The sequence below is a fragment of the Eufriesea mexicana genome, unplaced genomic scaffold (genome assembly GCF_001483705.2).
Source record: "Eufriesea mexicana isolate 0111107269 unplaced genomic scaffold, ASM148370v2 scaffold34, whole genome shotgun sequence".
NCBI classification, from domain to species: Eukaryota; Metazoa; Arthropoda; class Insecta; order Hymenoptera; family Apidae; genus Eufriesea; species Eufriesea mexicana.
In genome coordinates this window covers 814893-830171 of record NW_016908217.1, presented here as the reverse complement: position 1 = coordinate 830171, position 15279 = coordinate 814893, and the positions used below count along the sequence as shown (strand labels likewise).

The window sequence follows — 15279 nt, the reverse complement described above, 5'->3', positions numbered from 1 at the left end:
ATTATTAAATATATATAGAATCTCGAAATTTTAAAAATCCATATGCCAATTACCCCCCAAAAAATGCAACTTAATGCTAGATCCTAAAGAGATATGCTCCTTTTATTAACATTTTAAAAGAGAGAAAAAGCGCGTGAAAATAACCCTATCCAGAATTTCTAATTAGACATCTCGATCTCGAAACAATTTTCATTCTTCCTCGACCGTTCCTCCCCAGAAACCCCATAAATCTCGCGAAACCGAGAACTTATCGATCAGAGTTTCGCCGGCACGGAAATTCGGTGCAATTGGAGAAATTATTTTGCAAGTACCGGTACGCTTTAATTTCCCAGCGAACGTTGTAGCGGCAACTAGCGAACTCTCGCTAAACAGTTCACGCGAAGTTTCCTTTCAGGGAGCAAGTTGATTAAACGTTCCGCTTCGAGTGCACCGCGAGGAGATATACACGCACACTACGCCTATTCTCGGACTACGTATTATAACAGAGAAATCGAGACCGAATAACCAAATTACTCTTCTTCCCTCCGATAAGGTTCCCGACTATCGACACGCGAAGAAAGGCCGGATTCCTGAGAAGTTAGGGAGCACCAGTTGCGTGGGCGATTATCTGGCGCTGTTGGAGGACGTGGACGGGAAGATCTTCGAAATCTCCAAGTTCTGCGGAGAGGGTCACGTACCGAGGATCCTGTCGAGAGGAAGGAACATCATCGTGGAGTTCTTTGCCGAACAGGACGGCACTGTAATGCACGACGGCTTCCAGTTGTCGTTCCAGGAAACGGAAGAGGCGACGGGAGTGAAGCACGGCGAAAACTGCGAGTTCGTTTACAAAAGCGCGGAACGTACCAGGGAAAATATCAAGTCGTTGCAGAGTTGGTATCCACCGAACACGTTATGCAGCTACAAATTCATGGGCAGATCGTCGGAGAAGATCACCGTTCATATGAAGATAATCAGGAACGAGCCGGACCAGGAATACGCGCCGCAGAAACGGAACTTCAGTCTGAATTACTGCTCCGGAAACGAGATTGCGGTTTACAATGGGATCAAGGTGAGTAAGCATCGAGGTAACGTAAGAAATTAACGGGTAGCGTGGTGTAGCTAATAGCTTCGCTGCCGCCATTGTTTTATTTCATCGGTCCAACTTTGTTTCTCAAGTGGTTCCCGTTCTTCGAAGGATGAATAAATTATGGAAATACGACCTTTGATTTTCGTCCTTGTCGCGCACGTTTTGTCATTTATTTTACAGCATTGTTACGTATCCTCGTGATTGTACGTACACACAGTTTCCATTTCGCTGTTTTGCAAGGGGGATGAAAGATTCAGTCGGTGCAACTGTGCTTAACACCAGAACTACCAGAACCCAGTGAAAATGACTGGTCCCAGAATTTTCCTTTTTGCAATCACCGAACACATACACCTGCTTTAAGAATAAAATTGGTATCAACTCGTATTAACCCTTTGCACTCGACGACTTTTTCGTTACAGAGAAATAGTAATTCGAAGACTTTCTGTCGTAGAGTCGACGATATTTTTAAAATGGTAAATGAGAAATCATATGCAAATTAAGACGTGGAATTATTTTTCTTCGACATTCCACGCATCGTTAGGTAATTTTAAATTTGATATATTAATTAACGTCGATCTTTAGAATCTGACTAAATGGTGACTGAGAGTCATCTCTCGTATGCAAAGGGTTAAGAAAGAACTGTAATCAATATATACACTCATATTCATCGTACCGCTGAAATTACTATAATCTATGCACGTTATAGTTAGGTACTCATTAGATCGGTAGTTCTACTGTTAATTACTTTGGATTGATGAAATCAGTGACTAAATTTTCAGTGCTGTTCTTACTTTCTTTTCTCTATACGAGTTTTATTCAAATTGGGACATAATTATATACACTCGTGCAGTTTCATTTCACCATTTTAATTATTATTCTCTGTGTATATATATTTATAAATATGCAATCGGATTACAACGAGGATTACAAGGCTTTGATCCCTCGTTTATTTTAAACACTACGCAGCTCTCGTTGATGAAAACATTTTTACATTAATTTTATATTAATTCTTTATTTACTTTCACCAACACCAATATTATTCCAGCCATTCCATCCCTAATATATGGGACAAAATCCCAATACGCGAATATTCTCTCTCGTTTTTCCTCTACACCATTCTTCTTCCCTTCTAGATGGCACAATTCCTGTTATGCTAATTACAAATTGCAGCTGCGTTCGCTTCGCTGCAATAAACATGACAATATCAAACTTCCAGGCAAACAACAGTATCTTGATGTGGTCCTACTGCGACGTGTCTCATCAGGACATTAATAACATACAAGTTCCTCTCACCTCCAGTGGAAACGAATTGTTGATACAATACTACAGCGCGAAAGGCTCGTACGATGGCCAAGAGTTCACTTACACGATATCCTACAGGTTCATCAAGAAATCGCAGAACTCCACCACCAGACGCCAAGTTCAGAACGATTTCAAGCTAATCTCTCTCAGGCCAGTGAATTTTTCAGCGTTGAATTTGAACGAGAGCGAGAACTGTAACTGCGATTTTGGCGACAGAATCGGCAGCTTTAAAAACTGGTTCATGGTACTCGTTGTCCTAGGAATAGTCTCCTTCCTCGGAGCCATCCTCACGATAATAGCTCTCCTTGCCAAATGCATAAAAATGAGGTCGATGGAGAAGAAACTGCTGCAGACCCCGAAACTGTAAACTCGGCCAGACTTTGTACGACTTTTTCTATCTGTACGAATAAAGGAGATTTTTTACGAATCACTAGACCTAGATCTGCACGTGTACTCGCTTGGCTAACGTTTCAACGTTCTCTCTGTCCATTTATCGACGGTCTCAATGCGATCTAGTAGAACCGAATAGACGTAATGGCTTTCGAATTTTTATAACTTCAATCAAAATAAAGCTTTAGGATTAAACACTTAGAATTAAAGAATCGCAAATTTGGTATCGTTGATGTTACTCTTGATATAAGATCATTCGTCAGACATTTTTGGAAAGGTCGAATACCTTGGAAGCTATCTTCTTTAAGAGAAACGAAGGGGAGGTCCCTTAAAACTAAATTTATTTGCTAACACACGTTTATTCGGATGCTTTCTTCTTGACAAATTTTTAATAGTGTCTGTACACGAAAATATTTTTCATTGACACTTTGATTATTTCAAATTTCACGTTAACAATGAACAAATATCGATATTTTAATCGACTTTGGATTGGTCAAACGGTCCTTCCTCTTTAATTTTTCTACTGTCACGAGCAAGAGAAATTTCGTTACAAAAGGTATAACTATATTTAATGATTCATAGAAAATCGATAAATCTAACAGCATAGTAACATTTAAATCAAAAACTGGGTTGAAAAAAAGATCAAGGTCTCACCGAGATTTGAACTCGGATCGCTGGATTCAGAGTCCAGAGTGCTAGCCGTTACACCATGAGACCTTGTGAATTTTTTCACCCAAGGCAGAGTAGTGTGTGTTTGTAAATAAATAAAACATCGTGTAGATTGGTAACGATCCAACATCGAGAGAAATAAATAACAACTCTAGCTGAGATACATCGGTCAAATCGATTAGTTATCCAATGATTTGGGACAACATGTAAATAAGCATAATCCTCGACATACATATCTAGCTAGACGAACGTAAGAATATCGAATTGTTAACTTGAAAACGAGAGAAAGAGAGCGAGAGAGATATAGGGAGAGAGTAAGAAATATACATGCGATAAAAATTGATATGGTATACTACTTGTTAGAAAACATAAGGAAATATCATCGCTTAAGGAGACAGCTTTAAGAGATTTTTTTTACCAATAAAGATAAGAAGCAATTATTTGTTCGTTATGGAGTCTGATGTAGCTTAAGTGTTACGTTGCAAAAGAGAATAAACGTCGCTTCTGTACAATACGATAATCAAAAGGAACGTGTAAATTCGCTAGTCCATGTAACATAACGCATTTTTCGTTGAATAAATGCTGTAACATGAACACTTCCTGTGTGTGATCAAACGCCATTATTGGTTGTCAAGTGTCGTCGAAAGGTAAAGGGTTTCTTCGTGCATAAATGCTGCGTTCATTTGGTGCTCGATTCAAACCTTGAATTATCGGGTCTAAACGAATGAGTAAACAGCTTAGGGAGTAACGTAAATTGTCATAATGGTCGCAAGCGTCAAAGGATTAACGTCCATTGTACATAATTTATCATAATCAAACGATAACAGTCACATTCCTGTATTACGATGCTAATTAAAGCTAAATGATATATGATAATTAAAGCCATATGACGTAACCAAATACGAAAGCATGAATATATAAAGAAAGTAAAAATGCGAAAAGATTGAAAAAATGAAATAAAACAGAAAGAATCGTGCAGACTGATAAAATCAAAATTTTATTCGATCGTAATGATTTCATGGAGGATCTTGAGGGTCTACGTTTTTATAATAACGATTGCGTGCAATGGAAGTAATTTCGGTGGATGAAGAGATAAATAACGAGCACAGGGAAAATGAAAATTCGGAAATAACTCAATTCTGCTACAAATGACAGAGGGTTAGCGAAAATCATAGGGAAGTGTGCTTGGAAAGGGAATGAAATACGTGTGAACGAAACACTTGGCGGGTAATGTCTTGTGAGATAAACTATCGCACCATTTATTGCATCTCGTGATGAAAGCTTCGGTTTGTAAGAATTTGGGAGAATGGTCGTAAAATTACGTGACGCAAATGATTATCCAAGTAATTATTTCTGACGGATAAATACTAGTGAAAATTACGGGGATAACCGTCGCCCAAACTACTTAACATATAAACTGCGCCATGAATAAATATAGTCTCTGAAAAATGTTTAAATTTAAACAGAAAAATTGACCATTGATCATTTTTATTTACAAAATTATTCTATCGAATGTACAACGAGATTCAATATTTCATTACTTACGACTTATGGCATAGATTTTATTCTATTTTTAATTCTTCTCCGATCATGTACATTAAATAATAAGGACAATTATAAAAAATAAATAAAATGACAACAAAATAATATAATAATATGCAAAAATTGGCACTGCATATTTAGAATTTTATTAACGTGATTATGGATATCGTTAGAATGTCGAAGAGAATTAAATTAAACGTGATTGTGTTAAGTGCCTGTTCACAAGCTATCGTTAAAAGGCCCGAAAGTAAAACATTTTTCCAAATGCTACGTAAGTATACGATAAATTTTTGTTGAGTTGATATCAATCATCGAATTTAAAGTATTATAAAGACGTTTCAAATTTCCAGTTTAATTTACGCGCTTCGTTTATCAAATTTTTTCATTAAACCGCAATCTAGATTAATTTGAGAGACGTTTGGGTTGACGCATAATGCGAGACGTGATGAAGAATTTGCAGCGACAGTAATTGGATGTTGCGCAAGCAATGATTTACCGGAAACACATTACACTGGCTCAGTCAAGGTATGAATCAGCACTTCTTTGTGTATTCTGCTCGTATTTCATAAAGCGAGAAGCAAGAAAGTTAAAAAGAGAACGTACAGTGATTCATCTGCGGTGCCAAACAATAATTTGTTAAAATGTTCCTACTCGTTTCGTACACGGTGTCACGAGAGTGTTATCGGACGTAGGTTTCTAAGTATTAATTTTTACTGTCCTCGCATACATATTCACGTATCTCCGTCGAGTATCGAATTGATCCACGTTTATAACGGTGGAGCATATTTTTATAGAAAAGAAGAGGAAAAGAAAAAAAAGATGATAAGGAAAGCAACTTGTAAATGTGATAATATTTAATCCAATTGTACGCCCACTAACAATAAGCGACCTACGACGTCATGTAATAGCGTTAAAATGCTCGAGCGATGTGTAATTGTGTTAACTGAAATGAACACACCCTCATAATAAAAACAAAAATAATACTAATTGTGTACGATCGTGTGGTCACCTTCATTTTGACGTTACCCAATGATTCATTCTTCCCATACAATGTTTCATATTCCTTCGTTATAGTAAAATAAAATTTGATAAATAGACAGTTAATTGCAATTTAAAATAAAAGTTTCCTGCTAAATAATGGTATAATAAAAATTAGTATATTTGCTGATTCATATTTTTTAGATATTAATGATAAAAGTTATAAAAATAAAATTCATTTTTATAAAAAGTTTTATTGTTAGAACCTCAATGCATAAATTGAAAGAGGTAATATAGTTATATTCTCTATTATTTATTTTTGTTTTCCTAATTTGTTTGTTATTATGAGCAATTCAGATTAACATATCAATCTTTGTATCATAAAATGTTAAATATTTCGCAAATATGTTTGATCCGTTTAAATTTTTTCTGCCTTTTACGTTTCCTGAATTTCGCCGATAGATGTCGGTTGCATGATCTTCGTATTCCTTTCTGCGCGATCGTTTGCCAACGGTATCGATTCGCATGCACGTAAAGTTAGTAGTGAACTGCAATTCACCACAGGACAGTTGTGAAAAATTGTGTAGAAAATTCGAACAGAATGGCGAGAATAGCAGCCATAAAACAATCTTTGGAGAAAGCGTTAAACGACGAAAGTAAACTATGGACAAAATACCTCGTCAAAGTTGAAAAGAAAACAGGACTTGATCGGCTTTACATTTTTCTAAGTATGAACGATTGAAGTATTCTATGAACTTTTTGTGACAGTTTTTCTCACGCTTGTATAAATTGATTCGTTATCTCTTTACGTAATGAGAATTTGCCGGAAATCGCTTTTGTGAACATAATAATTCATTCGCAATCCTCAATTTACATGTAAAAATTTTTGAATTACGCATATTTTTTCACGTGCATTCCAGTACCCCACGACGTTATCGTATAAAAATCTTGACGACGTAGTTATATTATAAAATAAGGTTTCACAAAACTGTTTAATAGTAATTGAATATTCATTTTAACAATGACAGGCAATTTCACGTTTTAAACGAATACAAGTTTTCCACGCAATTACAAAATTTTTATATCATATGGACAAATTTTATTTACAGTGATTAATTTTATTTAATGTTATTATAGTATTATTTTCAATTTTTAGGTGTTGTTGGATTTTCAGCTTTATATTTGGTATTTGGAATCGGTCAACAGTTAGTTTGTAATATCTTTGGATTTGCTTATCCCGCATATTGTTCTATGAAAGCCTTGGAAAGTCCAAAGAAAGAAGATGATACAAAGTGGTTAACCTATTGGGTTGTTTTTGCTGTTTTTACCATTGTTGAATTTTTCTCAGATTATATTTTATGCTGGTTTCCAGTTTATTGGCTTTTTAAGGTATAACATTTTATGAAATTTTAACTTATAATAATATTCATTATAAATATATAATGTAAATCATATATATTTATGATATTGTTTTTTACAGAGTCTCTTTTATATATGGTTAATGGCACCTATTGAACGTAATGGCTCTTTAGTATTATACCATTGTATCATTAGACCAAACTTTTTAAGATATCATCACAAAGTTGATGAAATAATATCATCTGCTCAGGATGCTGGTATAGTTATACTAAGACATAATATACGGTTAATATCTACTATACTCTATTAAAAACTTTTTTTCATTTCAGCAGTTAAAGCTGCAGCAAATGCTTTATTAACAGAGAAACAAGATTAATTTTTATAATTTTGAATTCATGGGGCTTAAATTTTACAAAGTGCCTCGCAAATTTTTAATGTTTCTGTCTCTTCAATCATTCTTAATAAAAAAGGGAAAATGTATTTGACAGCTTTAATTTCCTATATACTAGATTTATAGTATTGTGAATGTTATAATCGACTGTGCCTATTATTCAGATGCTGCTCTAAATATTTATAAAATCCAATTACACATGGTATTATGCCTGTTCTACATATAAATATCTGTCATGTAACAAATATGGTATTTAAAATGCAAAAGCTTAGAGCGACTATTTATAGTGATAATTTTAGTCTTTTATATCTAACATGAAAATTTTGAGATAGCATAATCCAGTTTTAAATAGACGTAAAGACTGTGTTACTATTTTCTGCTTAAGATGAGCATGTTTCGCAAAAAAAATGGTAGTTTAAAGTTGTCTTACGTTGCAAGGGTTATTAAGATAACTGTATCAAAGTTCCGATGAATTACAAATTAATAAATTTAATTATATTTGCAAGGCAATTCACAATCTTAATGGCTTTAACAAAATAATTTCTACGATACCATTTGTAATTGGATATTGATGTTTTAAACGTTTATAAGCACCATCTGTGCAAAAGTTTTCTATTATATAACTATCTATAAAGATATTTTTTATGCCATATGATATTACAATCATGAATGCGGTGGATATTTTTAATATTGAAAATAAATGTATGCTGATTTGCAAAATCACTGAATGATCAATCTTTGTATAAAATATATAATACAAACGGTGAGAATTGTAACATTGTAAGTGAAGCCTTGTTTGAGTAATATAAAGATTGAAAATATAAACAGGAACACTATATATATATATATCAAAACATGTGTATCATATATGAATATCAAAAGTTAATGAATTCTAGCTAAGCGCTAAATTTTTAAAGGGATAAATTAGATATTAAACTTGCACAAATATAGAGACAAGCTTTTATACAAGATTTAAGTATATCTATAGCATCAAACTTTTATTCGAATATACGTTAAAAATATTGTAAGTTGTTAAATGAAAATAAGGGATCAGATGAGAATGAAACAGACCCCTGCGTACGCATGATGTGACTGACCAGCCATGCTTTAACACTCCACTCTAATACTTTGTCCAATTTTTCTAATGTATTGTTTCTGTTAATGGATATATAATTTCACAGTGCTTTCTTTATGTTCATCAAATATTAAAATTTGAGTGCATTTTGGTGCCATACATACTAAATTGTTAGTTACATTGTAATCTGATATATATAAAAATGGATTGTTCGCATATATTGTATATAAGAAATAATACATGTATTATACATAAACTATAGATGGAAGGAATGAGGTCACGACAGTGAAAACCAAATCCGTGATACTTTATATCTTTTCTCGACTGGTCAGCCGCACCTTAAACAACTTCGCTAAGGCGTCTCACAAACTTGTTATTACTTCTATTGGATATAGAGGCCTTAGTCCTACGTTAATGTTACACTTAAATAGAAATATCTATTGGGACGTATTTACTAATAATTTATTTCATTATACTTTATCCAATGGAATTAAAAAGACGTAATTATATTTAAGTATACGGAGTTATTATTGGTCGATAGGATTTTAATAAATGTGTTGTTAGATTATTTCAATAAAAATGGTACGTTTTATTTTATATCCGTCCGGTTTTGATACAGTATTCGAAACATTGATATGTTACAAATGATAATCTGTTTCTTCAAGTGTACTTCTGCAATTGGTGTAAAGATATAATTAATGAGATAGCATATGCAAATAATAAGTAAAATAACAAAAGTACGTACATTTCCTTGAAGTGCAATTTCTCTGCTGTTAATGCCAGCTTTCTAATATTTCGAATGGTTGATGCTGCGGCGATTTGCACTTCGGGATCATCTGATCCCACCAAACGTAGTACATGCTGAAAATATTTAACAAATACACCAACAATTGCAAAGCACACGGAAATTATTCAATGATAAATTGCTTTAAATTATTTTCAGTAAAAATCTTCTAAATTTATTAATAAATTATAACGAAGGTATTTCTATTATTGTAACATGAAAAGCCAATGTTATTGCATGCCTTCCGCATTTTTATTTAAATCATTTTCTTATATTTGTTAAACTATTTGTAAGTAATTTAAACTAACTGCATCAACGCATAATATGAAATATTTATTAAATGAAATTGATTATTATACCTTTATAACACCAGCAGAATGCATGGTAACACAGTTCATAGGCTCTTTACTTAAATAATATGCCGCTATGCAAACTCCCCTAAGAACATCTTTATTTTTGCTAGTCATGTAATTAATCAGTGGCGCGACCGCGTTCAATTGACCAAATTTATAGTTATTCTCTCCCCATTCGCAGCAATGAGCTATGGCTAAGGTCAAATTTGCACGCAAACTTTCATCCTCCTAGAAAAGGTAAAGCAATAAGCGAAAATGTAATATTTGTTATTAATCGATGAATGTTTAAAATTATTTAAGAAGGAAAGCCTATACTTTATCCAATTTATTAAATATAAATGTTCTATATTTTATATATTAGAAAAATTGTAACAATAATTCTGAGACTCTGTACATTTTTTCTAATAACATGTATACTTAACGATTTTGCTATCTCTCGAACTAAAAATATTTAATAAGAAAATACTCATCACCAATATCAACATACTATAACATATTCCTATTAACATGACACGTACATTCTATCGACCACTTTTCATACAGATATCTCAAAACTATTGTATAAGTACATCCTTAAATTAAAATATTTTTCTTCTTTTAATCAGCCAATAAACGTGTCGACAAACAAAAGAATTGAATTCAAGAACAGAAAACATTTCCATTTCCACCAAAGAAGTCCAACATTCTGCTCGTTCCAGATATCAAAATCGACCCAAGATCTTCCAAACGAATTAGTCAAAACCACAGCATCGAGGATCCTTCATTTTCCCAAATAGAGTGTATCCTGATTAAAAATTAGAAGAATTACCGTGCTCACGAGCTTGGTCAGTTCATCCACCACACCATGGTCGCTAAGAATACCTAAATTCTCTGGATCTTTAGCGATTTCAGCAATAGTGGCGCACACCGCGCTGAGTACTTCGGTGTTGGAGCTTTCAAGAAGACTGACAGTAAGCTCCAATCCACCCACGAATGCTCGTACCATTTCCGGAGAATCTTTGGCATATTTGATGCAAGGCACTAATGCAAGACAGGAGTTTCTCTTTATCGTGTCGCTGGGATGCTTCAGCAACGACCAGACTAATCGAACACCGTCGTTCATGTGTTCCGGATCATTGATGATGTCCATGCATTGTTCGTTCTGCGCGCACTCTTTAATCACCAATGGTATGTTCTCTAACAAAGGCTCGTATGTGGAGCTCAATAGCTTGATCTGCACAGTGATTCAGAGTTTATTAACGCTATTATTACGTTGTTTACTTATTACGATTATACTTGTTTGATTGGAATTGATCATTTAAAAGTACACTAAAGAGAATTAGATAGCCACGGTTTTTTTCCACTTATACTATATTTGAATTTGGCATACTTTATATTAAAATTTTACAAAATTTTTCATCTCGAGAAGCTTCGTCGATTCGAAATTATTTAAAAGTTTTTAATGGAAAGAGGAGTAATTGTGAATAATCAATGTACAATTCGTGGTCTCGACGTTAATCGAATATTTGATCATTTACACTCGGAGAATTTTTCGATTCGATCCATCACACTTTTGAAATAATCTAAATCTCTGAGAATTTATTTATACAGCAGTCTTCTCATTTTTATTTTTGAAAGTGAAATAAAATATCAAATTGCAGATTATCCATGTGTCCATTATCACGTCATTGGAATGCAAAGTGTTAAGTAAGATTTATCTTTAATACAGAAATATCTTCGTTAAGTAAATGTAAAATTACCAGGTTTGGTAGACCATCATTAACTCTTAAAACGTCTCTGTTCGCAGGATCTTTGCAACATTCTGCCAGTGCTCCAACAACGTTCGCCTGTACGTCCTCGTCTTCGTGTTCCTCCAAAAACGGCACCAAAGAAGCAACTAGGCCGTTTTGATTGAACCTCACCACGTTCTCTTTACTCATGGCACATTTCCATATGCCACCTGTGATGGCAGCCAGCAGTCGTTTATTAGCACGAACCTCTTCGTCTTGCAAAAGCTTGCACATCAGGTCTAAACCAGATGTTTGACGAACCATGTCTCTGGCAACTTTGTTAGGACCACACTTAAATATTGCCAAAGCGCAGTTTTCTCTCAACTTAACATTATCGCTTTGCAGGTGCCGTATAACGTCTTGGATGATGTCCGTATTCTCGAACGATTTGCGAAATATGTTCTGCAAATATGAAGAAGATCCGACGTAGTTCTGTAAGTGTTTTATGTGAACCTTTTGAGTAAAAAAATTGAAATTGCGTTCGTTATCTTTTTATCGTGATAAATACACAATCAGTATTTTATCATTCTCATTGAAATTTCAGGACCGTTAATAAATTTATGAAAAGATTGCAGTGAAATTGAGTTAGAAACAATGAGGATTAAAATATATATATATATTTTTTTATCGTTCATATTTTTAATTAAAATTTAAAATCAAATTTTAATAGTTGAGGATTATAAGATAATGAAATTTTGGGTCAGTTTTTTGAGATAAAAGTTTTAAATATTTTAATATGTAAAAGTTAAATTATTTTACTCGAATATTAAAATTGTGAAATATTCAAATTTTCGTATATGAGAGTTTAAAAATGAAAATTTCAAGTTTGGAGTAAGGTTTTGATATTTAAATTTCGCTTACCTTGCTCGCACACTGCTGAACAGCACCCATCATGGGTATAACGAGGGAAGTATGATGTGATTTCAGAAAACGTTCCATATGTTTTACCACGCCGTATTTGTGTAACGCATCTTTCACTTTCGGACTACTGCTTATGGAATCTAAAACTTTGGCACAGGCTATAGCAACTGCTACCAATTCCTTGTTTGCTTCGTTCAAATCGTTATATGGTGTCCGAAGAATAGCGTCTGGTACATCCATCACATCTAACTATTGAATATTGTAATTTTTCCATGAATTAAAATCCTCATTGTGCAATTTTTCGAAACTTTCGTCAAATTAGAATACAAACTTTCGTAGAATAAATATATCTTAGTTAGGAAGGATATAGGCTAAGATAACTCACTATCAGTGGTATACCGTCGCGAATTCGTATTTGCTTCCTCGCTTTTCTAATTCGTGCAATGATAGCCATAGTTTCCGCAGCTAGAACCTTCGTAACAGTAGAACGAAACATTATCATAGTAATTTTAAGAATGAACTTTTCTGTTATATCATATGACCCAATTCTGTTCTTAAATTGACACAATTCCTTGTACTAAACTTCGCTGAAATTAGAGTTTTTGATTTTGAAATGAATATTTTACTAGTTTTGTGGAGAAAAAGTGGTTCACAGTAATAATTATAATAAAGTTGACGTAGAATTTTGTGAATATACGTAATAAAAAAGTTCCTGTAATACAAATTCTTTCGATTTGATATCTTTGGAATACTTTTATGGGCCAGAATTCTCATGCAAACGAGCAGTCAGTGAATATAAGAGTGTGTATTGAACGAACGAAAGACTAACTTGAATGTCTCTAGCTGGATGCTTTAACATTTGAATCAACGGTGTTACAATACCAAGATCGATTAGGTACCGTCGCATTTCCGTAGACGTCACGATCTGAAGTAAAACTGATAAAGAGCCATTTTGACATTTCAAATCTCTCGTTTCGAGTAGGTTTACCAGGATTTCTAGACCTCCCATTTCTCGAATCGCTTTTTGTATAAGCTGTTATGGGAGAAAATTCAACTTAAATTCTATTTTCATAGTCCTAATATTCAAGTGAATATTAATATTATAATACTAAGAACAAATATAATAATATTATAATTGAACAAGAGTGGAAATAAATAAATTACCCTATTAGTCAAGTCGTAATCTTTCAAAAGGCAGACAGCCACCATGGTTGCAGTTTGATTGCCTGCTTTCATGTATCTGATAAGTTTCTGTATATGCCAAAACTCTGATGGCACTTCCGGTGCTTCGCTCTGCAGGTACCTTGCTTCGTCGTCGCTTTCTGATTCAGGTTCGTCATCTGAACTTTCTTCCTCCTTCTTTTCGCTGATGTAACGAACTCGAGGACCGAATGGTTGCCCTGTGACCGATGATATTAATGGCTTCGGTGGCTCGTCCGATTCGATTACCTCCGGGATATCCGGCTCGAGCCTTTATTCAGGAAGAGATGGAGAAAGATTAAAACGAAGGATTGTGATTACACGCGAAACACGTATTTTTTTAAGCGAACAAATATTAGAAGACTCGTGATGAATTTATCCAATTGCAAAGAGTCGTGATATTATTTTAAATATATCTCGATTCGTTGAATGGTCTCGCATAGTATTTATTAATTATATAAAGTAAAAGCTATGAAATGAAAAGTATTATCAAGCAAATAGAAGTGCGGATATTAAAAGTGCTGTAGAAAATTAAACGATTGCTCACAGTACTTTAATATGTCACTTTGACTTGATTATTATTTATCTAGCTTAAGTCTTTGTAGATAACGTTATCAAAAGTTGTGTTTAATTTTTTATTGACATAATATATAAATACACCAAGAAATTTTGTTTTTGAAACACTCGGTAATTATAAACTTACGTTGGGAGTGGCTCGATGGACATCTTTTTCATATCTTTTCCTTTTCGTTTCGGTGGCATAGCTCTCTATTTGTGATTACAAAGAACAATTAAAACTTCCTAATACCTGATTTTGCATAGACAAAGTACCTTTTTTGCTTGATGCTTCCGTACTAGGGAACTTGTTAACCTCTACGAAGACTTTGTATTTATTGATCAAACGGTTGTTTAGGATGTACGACTCATACAGATATTTATTCTGTAAATGACATAAAATTAATTCGATTTCGTTTTCCTTTTCGTATAATTTACTTATAAATTCTTATATACATTTTTCGAAAACAGATTTTATTTCAACGCTGTTGAAATAATTCGAGAAAAATTGAAACAGCTAATTGATACCATTAAAGCATGCTGTCTTTATATCCTAATTTTTCTAAATATTCTTTTTATTTCTGGATATTTATTTAATTCGTATTTTATAATTTCTTCCGAAAATCTACTATTCAGCCAGATTATATACAATTCGAAAGATTAATCTCTTCGTAAAATATCATTCACTGACCTGTATAAGTGACCGATTAATTGGACATATTTTTCTCATGTCTCCTTTTACACACGCGACAAGGGGCGAATAAAACGAAAATAAAGCCGGAAAGTTTAAAAGTGCATTTCGAAAGTGCGCACACGGAAATGGACGTTATATTAAATTATAAACTCACATGACAGGTATATGACGTTGCAGTTACTCAATGTAAAATATTCTGAACGTAGCGGTACTTTCGCGAACGGTATTTATTTTTCGTTTAAATGACAGTTCCGTTTCGATTCTCCCTGTTCAGTTCATTCCGCGTTAATC

At 33.7% G+C, this 15279-nt stretch overlaps 4 protein-coding genes and 1 non-coding gene across 8 annotated transcripts in view; 3 read left to right on the top strand and 2 right to left on the bottom strand.

Moving 5' to 3' along the window:
* LOC108553972 (uncharacterized) overlaps positions 1-2887 on the top strand; it is a 10404-nt gene extending 7517 nt beyond the window's left edge. The window contains exons 4-5 of the mRNA XM_017909072.1: positions 533-1048; positions 2283-2887. Of these exons, the coding sequence (XP_017764561.1) occupies positions 533-1048; positions 2283-2735 (969 nt within the window). The 3' untranslated portion in view covers positions 2736-2887. The remainder of the gene's footprint in view (positions 1-532; positions 1049-2282) is intronic.
* A 516-nt stretch (positions 2888-3403) lies between these two features.
* Positions 3404-3475, bottom strand: TRNAQ-CUG (transfer RNA glutamine (anticodon CUG)). Its single transcript has one exon. It is a non-coding gene; the product is annotated as a tRNA-Gln (tRNA).
* Positions 3476-6451: 2976 nt separating this feature from the next.
* Positions 6452-10644, top strand: LOC108553980 (receptor expression-enhancing protein 5). 3 transcript variants are annotated; one of them, XM_017909084.1, is made up of 4 exons: positions 6452-6675; positions 7104-7336; positions 7428-7591; positions 10608-10644. In XM_017909084.1, exons 1-4 carry the CDS (start codon positions 6549-6551, stop codon positions 10642-10644), a joined length of 561 nt encoding a protein of 186 aa, XP_017764573.1. In that variant the 5' UTR covers positions 6452-6548. The 3 variants fall into 3 exon arrangements, with proteins under 3 accessions (XP_017764573.1, XP_017764593.1, XP_017764582.1); XM_017909104.1 differs by lacking the exon at positions 10608-10644 and adding an exon at positions 7639-7860 and having other exon boundaries at positions 7428-7563; XM_017909093.1 differs by lacking the exon at positions 10608-10644 and adding an exon at positions 7636-7860 and having other exon boundaries at positions 7428-7563.
* Positions 10645-10649: 5 nt separating this feature from the next.
* Positions 10650-10968, bottom strand: gudu (Armadillo repeat-containing protein gudu). The gene has a single exon (XM_017909143.1). The coding sequence runs from the start codon at positions 10892-10894 to the stop codon at positions 10670-10672; it is 225 nt and encodes a 74-aa protein (XP_017764632.1). The 5' UTR covers positions 10895-10968; the 3' UTR covers positions 10650-10669.
* An 868-nt stretch (positions 10969-11836) lies between these two features.
* The window catches only part of mRpS21 (mitochondrial ribosomal protein S21), a 5277-nt gene continuing 1834 nt past the window's right edge, over positions 11837-15279 (top strand). The window contains exons 1-2 of one of the 2 annotated variants that reach the window (XM_017909121.1): positions 11837-11915; positions 12024-12112. In XM_017909121.1, coding sequence (XP_017764610.1) covers positions 12089-12112 — 24 coding nt within the window. In that variant the 5' untranslated portion in view covers positions 11837-11915; positions 12024-12088. Of the gene's footprint in view, positions 11958-12023; positions 12113-15279 lie in introns of both variants that reach the window. The other variant, XM_017909115.1, reaches the window with a different exon arrangement.